Source organism: Mercurialis annua, linkage group LG5, assembly GCF_937616625.2.
Source record: "Mercurialis annua linkage group LG5, ddMerAnnu1.2, whole genome shotgun sequence".
NCBI classification, from domain to species: domain Eukaryota; kingdom Viridiplantae; phylum Streptophyta; class Magnoliopsida; order Malpighiales; family Euphorbiaceae; genus Mercurialis; species Mercurialis annua.
Genome location: NC_065574.1, coordinates 1,397,047 through 1,404,550, shown reverse-complemented (window position 1 = coordinate 1,404,550; position 7,504 = coordinate 1,397,047). Strand labels below are relative to the sequence as shown.

The window sequence follows — 7,504 nt, the reverse complement described above, 5'->3', positions numbered from 1 at the left end:
GATTATTGCCTGAAATGTAATTTTTTTTCTCAAACTACTTGTTGTTATTAATGTTGCATACTCTTAAACAAAAGTAATTAGCAATTGATAATATCATAAGTTTCATATAAAATGATGAATTTTATATCTAAATTAAATTCATATAAAATGCAATAATTTTATGTAATAATTGATATATTTACATAAAATTGATTACTAATTGTTTTAAATTTATAAAATTTATTATACTAATGACATTTTGTACCATTTCAGCAATTTATCTGGATTGTTGTGTGAAATATAAGGAAATCTCATATATGATTTGAGATGGTGAGTTTTTCAGTTAAATATCAACTTCACATAAATGTGACAATTTTATGTGAACTTCCAAACTTTATAAAAATCATTATAAGAAAATTAATTTGTAATATTTCAGTAACTTTTCTCATTTTTTGTTTGAAAATATGTAAAAAATCACTAAAGATGTTCATAAAGATGCTATGCCTACTGTTTATACACATTCAATATCTTATTACAAATACTTGGTTTCTTAGTAGAGTCTATTATATAGTTGGTATTTCTCTAAGTTTTTCACACATAAAACATAGTATATAATGTTATTGTTAGTAAAAATTACAATATCTCCTTGAAAATAAAATGTGCGAATTTGAATACAATTGTCGATTTTATAACGTCGGGATGAAATTAAAAAAGGGCTGGAAATGAGGTTAAAAGGTCAATCTTTTTGGAACATTAGGTCTTAAATTTTTATTGTTGTTTTGTTTCTTTTCGTAAATCAATCATAAAGTCTTAATTTTTTTTCTATAATTTTTTTTATCTACGATCTACTTTGACGGTTTAAATTGTAAGCTCAGTTATTTTCTTTGATAAAAATTAATCCGCTCTTGATAAAAATTACTCACTAAAGTTTAGTAGGAGGATCAAGATTGACTTAAGCAGCAATTTGCCCACTCAATTTGTATGCAATGAGCAATTAATATATAAATTAATTTTGTGGCAAATTAGTCACGAACTTGATAATTATGAGAAATTATTTCATTTTGGCAAATTAGTTTACAAGTTGAGGGGGAGAACTGCCAATTTGAGGAACTATTAGTTTATAAGTTGAGAGGGCAAATTGCTAAAATGGAATTAATTTTTTATAATCAATAAATTTGTGACTAATTTGCTCACAAAATTAATATATATTTAATTGTTCATTGCATACAAGTTGAAGAAGCAAATTGTCACTTAAGTCAATTACGAGTCAACAAACTAAAAATTTAGAATTCCCCATCTCAAAATTTATTAATTGCATTCAAGTACAGAACACCACATTTTAACCAATACATTATACAACACGTGACTAAACTGAACCAAAAAAACATTTAAAATCAATTCAACAACTTTCTACTGTTAAGTTCATTCTAAACCCTGAAAAGCTTGCGTTTTTTTCACTTCCAGGTTCATCAATGGCGGCTACAACAACCCAACTCACGCACCCGCCATCTCGTCCAAAGAATATAACTTTTCACTCGTTAAAGCAAAACCCATTTCTCAAAACTTCAATTTTACATTCAAAAATCTCTCCAAAACCCATCTCTTTAACTCTTAAAGCAGTTTTATCTCAAACCCCAATTCAAACCCAACAAACTGCTAAATTTAAGCACTGTTTTTCAAAATCTGATGATGGGTTTTTATACTGTGAGAATCTTAAGGTTCATGAAATCATGGAGAACGTTGAGAAAAGGCCCTTTTATTTGTATAGTAAGCCTCAGATTAGTAGAAATGTTGAGGCATATAGAGATGCTTTGGAGGGTTTGAATTCTATTATTGGCTATGCTATTAAGGCTAATAATAATTTGAAGATTTTGGAGCATTTGAGGCAGTTGGGGTGTGGTGCTGTTCTTGTTAGTGGTAATGAGCTTAGAGTGGCTCTTCGGGCTGGATTTGATCCGACAAAGTATGCGTTTTTCAGACTTTTGTTTCGCTTGGTTGATGCAGTTTGATGCTAGCACTGTTATAGTGATTAAGCCTTTTGTTTTTGAAGTGTATTGCGTCTGGTTCTAGGTAGCACGGCATGGACACTGCGAAACATTGTTATTTTAAGGTCTCCTATGTAAAAAATGAAGTTTCATGTCCAAAACGGTATATATTTTAAGGTTTCCTATGTAAAATAATGAAGTTTTGTGTTTGAAACGTGAGTGTCCGAAACGTTTCCGAAACGGGACAATATTGATTGAATTTAGTGTCCATGCTACCTAGGTGTGGTTTATTGCTTAATCTCTAATTTTCACAAACTGATGTTGGTAGTGTGGAATTTGTCAGCTTATCTTGTTTTGGTTGATGTGTCGATATGCAGGTGTATTTTTAATGGAAATGGGAAGCTCTTGGAGGACTTGGTTTTAGCTGCTCAAGAAGGTGTTTTTGTCAATGTGGATAGTGAATTTGATTTCGAGAACATTGTAGCAGCTGCTAGAATTGCTGGCAAAAAAGTTAACGTTCTACTTCGAATCAATCCGGATGTTGATCCTCAGGTATGTTAGTGGTGTCACTCCATAGAACAATCACTAGAACTCGGACTTCATTAACTTACCTATAAAACACTTTGTTGCAATGAAGTTGTTGGTTTATATCTGTTTCTTGACGATTAGAGTCCAGAGAACTTTTTTTTTCCGAGGAAGTCCATAGAACTATTTATGGTTTCTCTTTCCGTTTTTTGGGCGTGTTTGGAGGATTTTAATTGATTAACATTGCTTTGGTTATAGTAGAACTTATTTTCGTAAAGCCAACCTATTTTATTGAAACCACTTTATATAGCTTTTCTAAGTTATGGTATACTTTAATGAAATGGAACTGATATTGTTCACATGATCTCTGTACGACTTATCCACATGATTAATACAGGTACTTACCCTCTAAGAATACTTATATCGGATTTCTGTAGGCACTGCTATGGAATCCCTTGCTCATTTCAATCCACTACTTTTTGTTTTGTCCCTTTTGGCGTGTCAAACTGTAACTTGTCATACAATCTGTTGTATTTAGTCAGTGCCCTTGTTTTCCATTTTCCTCCCTGAACTTGTCCATAATAAATGTTTATTGGTGCTATATGATTAAGTTTAGGGTATTATTGGACTTTAAGCTAATTAGTTTCTAAATAGTTGTGATACACATTCTAGTTGAAGTTTCTGCATTTAAATTCGTCTTGAATATCAAATATTATTTGGTGTAATGATTTGTAGGTTCATCCTTATGTTGCCACTGGGAATAAGAACTCTAAGTTTGGCATTAGAAATGAGAAGCTGCAGTGGTTTTTGGATGCTGTAAAGGCACACCCTAACGATCTTAAGCTTGTAGGGGCACATTGCCATCTCGGCTCAACTATTACCAAGGTATTGTATCAGCGATCTTATTTCTTCTTTAATGCAGTAATTTGCAATTTTTTTTTCTATGGCATGGATGTGGAAAGTGACTACAAGTGGTTGTTGAAGAAACATGGTATAATTTTTTGTTCTGACATGCATTCATCTTGATGGACATTGTTTATGTGCAATTGTGTACTCTATCTGTTTTTTGTTTTTTAAGAGAAGTGTATTCTATCTGTTTACCAGTCTGCAAATCACGAGTATGTAGACGACTGCATGGAGTTTGTAAATTAGACCATTATATTTCAGGGAGAGTTCCTTTCTTTTCGAGGTTCCATAGTTATGTCTTTCAAGTTCCCTAATTCAGCCGACTGTTCTCAATTATCAACAACTGAGTTCAATTAATTTTTAATGCATTTGTTTCCCTATGAACATTTTTAATGATCTGTCTGATCAGAAGTTTAATCATCATAAATTTATAATACTCATCATTTTATTTAAATAATTTTAACTCTCAATCTACGTGTGATATGGTGAATATAGTTAACTAATGCATGCAAGAATTAGAAAGATCACGTCTTTTCTATATACTAGGCGAGGGCCATGATGATCATTATGACTGTTTTGACATCTCTCTCCAACGTGTCTGATTGTAGGGTCTCAATATTACAGCTCTGTGATCTTATCATTCCCATTTACTCTTGTTAATCTTTTTTTTTTTTGAAAAGCATAGCAACTCTTCATTAAATAATATTCGACACAATACTCTTGTTAATCTATTCTCCCATTTTATTGGTTATCTATAGAAGCTCGACTGTTCAGTTTTTATCTGTAATGATGTTTTGTGTAAACCTTTTATTGAATCAAATCTCTCTTTTTAATGTGTAGGTGGACATTTTCAGAGATGCAGCAGTTCTTATGGTCGATTACATTGATCAAATCCGAGCTCAAGGTTTTGAAGTTGATTACCTAAATATTGGTGGTGGTTTGGGTATAGATTATTATCATGCTGGCGCTGTCCTTCCTACACCGTTAGATCTTATTAACACTGTGAGAATCATATTTCTGCCACATGCCTTCTATTGTACACTAGTTCTTGTATGATGCATGTTTTGACTATTCCAAACCGTAGACTGTTGATTTACTAATTTCTTAAAAGAAAATTTTTATGGACTTTGTCAGAATGATATTTTGTTTGGTTTTTAAGTTAAAAGCTCATTTTTTTTATTTCTATAGTTTTTTAGCGGGATATGGCATGCTGCTGGTATTTTATTTTGATATCGATCAGCATCATCTCCATATCGTAATATTGAGTACCCATCTGCTAGCATTTCTGGACTTCTGTTATCAAATTTCAAGTAATACTTAAACATCATTGGTTTTCTATTTAGGTTCGAGAATTGGTGCTCTCGCGGAATCTCAATCTCATTATTGAACCCGGGAGATCATTAATTGCAAATACCTGCTGTCTGGTCAACAGGGTAACTGGGGTGAAAACTAATGGAACAAAAAACTTTGTCGTGATCGATGGTAGCATGGCTGAACTCATTCGACCTAGTCTTTATGATGCTTACCAAGTAAGTATCAGGGAATAATGAACTGCTTTTCATATTATGGTCGTTACCAGCTGACCTCTTGCTGTTACTAATGTTTTTGCTACTTACTATTTCCTCGTTGCGTCAAATTAATTTCGAAATGTTTCATTGCAGCACATAGAACTTGTCACTCCCGCAGCACCTGATGCTGAAGTGGCAACTTTTGATGTTGTTGGTCCTGTCTGTGAATCTGCCGATTTCTTAGGAAAGGGCAGAGAACTTCCAACACCACTGAAGGTACTACCATATTCAGCTTCCGTGTGGCAGCAGGTTTAGTTACGGTATTGTTTTTGTTTTCTGATTGAAGTTGTGGTCTGCAGGGAACTGGCTTGGTTGTTCACGATGCTGGAGCTTACTGCATGAGTATGGCATCAACATACAATTTGAAGATGCGCCCTCCTGAATACTGGGTATGAATTTACATTCCGTCTTTCCTTCAAGTGACGATCTTTTTCGGATAATATAAATTTATATTTCTCATGATTGTGCTTTTGGAATCTGAATATGTTTTAATTTATCAGGTTGAAGAAGATGGATCAGTAACCAAGATAAGGCACGCGGAAACATTCGAAGACCATATGCGGTTCTTCGAAGGTCTATGAAGGCGATCATCGACTATTTGTTTTTTTGCTGTGTAGCGAAAAGACTTCGTCTGTGCTCTTATTTTGTTGTCGACACTCGACATAACTTGTAGTCGGATTGTGTTGTTTCATTCTGTATCATTTGCTAGATGCTGTTAAATACTCATTCTCTTTGGTGAATTAATTTCAGAATTGGAAGAAAGACATTCATTGATGAATGAATTATCAAGTGAAAAACTAAACTATTTAAAACTATAATCATTTGAATATTTAATATTTAAAAAATAAAAGTTTCTTTAAAGAGGAACAAACTTGAGTTACTCCGTCTTGCTATTTGCTTCTCCGTCGCTTTCTTTGTCGGCTATTAGATCACACAACCAATGTTTTTTTAAAAAAATTCTCTAATTTGATATGTTTTTCATTTCTTGTTGGCTGTTAAATCAAACTTCAAAGAGATACAGTTTTAAAACAAAGTTTGATTTTGATTTTGGGTATTGACGGCATAAAATGAAATTCTAAAATTCTAAATCAAGTTCATATCGACTAAGTTACCCCTCCTATCTTTGCATGAATCACGTTATTACATTTATATTGTTAATTAAAATAAAAACAAAAGTTTTTATTGGCGCTTAAAATAAAATGTATTAATTTGAGGAGTGAATTGATCTTTTATTCCAAGAATATATATACACACACACAACAAAGGTTCATTTTTGCCCCCTCAACTTGATTCAAAATTTTAATTAAGAAAAAATTTATGTTTTTGGACAAAAATACTCACAACTTGGCTAATTTGGTTTATTTTACCTCCTTAACTGATGTGACACAAAATAATTGGAGCAATTGGATATGTGGTACGAGTCTTAAGAACGAGAATGAAAAATTTATTAGATATGGCAATTTTAGTAACCGTTTTTTTTTTCTTGTGCATTAATTCAGAAATTGGAAGCTGAGGATGCAGCGGAAAGACAGAAGTCTGCAAATGATAAAACAAATGGTCAAGGTGGTTTTGAAGTTTCTCGACAAGGAGCAAAAGATCTTAGGGAGAACAACAAGACAGTCAAAGATGAAGTAAAAGCATCCACCTGTTTCCATTGTAGAACTGGATGTTTTTGTACAACCATACCTATCCACCTGTTTCCATGGTGTCTGTAAAGTGAGTCATTTGTTTGGATGGGGTGAAGTGAAGTGTAAGGAACAGTATATGTAGGAAGTAGGAACTGAAGGGAAAGGAAGGCAAGTGTACCCTTGTCCGTGATCAGAATTATAAACTAGTGTAAAATAAACACTTTAATTATGAAAGGCAAAGGTCAAAAAAAACCATCCAGTTTTTTCAATTGGTACAAATAACCGTTTATACACTTGAATTTGATTTTTTAATACAAATAACCCATTATCGCTAACAGAATTTTATCTCTGTTATAATTTAAAGTATAAGGTACAAGAAAACCATTCATACTATTAGAAAGAGCAAATATAATCCTATAAAATATTAAATCTCATATTTTTTTAAACATTTTTATTATCGCCTCAAAAATGCTATATATTTGTTATAATTTTAGAAAATACCATATAAATTATATATACAGTATTTAAAATATAAAAATATTTGTCATGCAATAATGTCTTATATACATTATTAATTTTTACACATCTATCTATATCTATACTATATATAAAAACACGGATGGGGGACAAACACATTTACCTAATAACCCTTTTAAATTTATAGCTAACTGATCATTTAAATAAAGTCTTTTGAAGTGGGATTCGCCTAAAATTGGTTCTAAAAAAGCATTGAAGGCTGCTCTTGGTATTAGCTATGACCCAAATGCTCCATCACGCTTGCTTTCTATCATTGCAGCACTATGGTGGTTGTTGATCAGTTTGCATGGCAACTCAGTCCGTACAAAAATAGTTAGCTGCTTCTTCTTCTATTTTTATATTTACATTTTAGTTAGTATAACTATTTTATCATATC

General features: G+C 32.3%; 1 protein-coding gene across 1 annotated transcript; it reads left to right on the top strand.

Annotated features, from left to right (window-relative positions):
* The first annotated feature begins 1,368 nt into the window (after positions 1–1,368).
* On the top strand, positions 1,369–5,741 carry LOC126682212 (diaminopimelate decarboxylase 2, chloroplastic-like). Its single transcript, XM_050377809.2, has 8 exons — positions 1,369–1,942; positions 2,342–2,516; positions 3,225–3,374; positions 4,236–4,397; positions 4,739–4,924; positions 5,057–5,179; positions 5,263–5,352; positions 5,464–5,741. Exons 1-8 carry the CDS (start codon positions 1,452–1,454, stop codon positions 5,542–5,544), a joined length of 1,458 nt encoding a protein of 485 aa, XP_050233766.1. The 5' UTR covers positions 1,369–1,451; the 3' UTR covers positions 5,545–5,741.
* The last annotated feature ends 1,763 nt before the right edge of the window (positions 5,742–7,504 follow it).

Bases quoted from the DNA above. Each gene is read 5' to 3' on its own strand.
- LOC126682212 (XM_050377809.2), top strand. From the start codon at position 1,452: ATGGCGGCTACAACAACCCAACTCACGCACCCGCCATCTCGTCCAAAG. The intron at 3,375-4,235 runs GTATTGTATCAG...TTTAATGTGTAG, and splicing joins TCGGCTCAACTATTACCAAG to GTGGACATTTTCAGAGATGC. The intron at 4,398-4,738 runs GTGAGAATCATA...TTTTCTATTTAG, and splicing joins CGTTAGATCTTATTAACACT to GTTCGAGAATTGGTGCTCTC.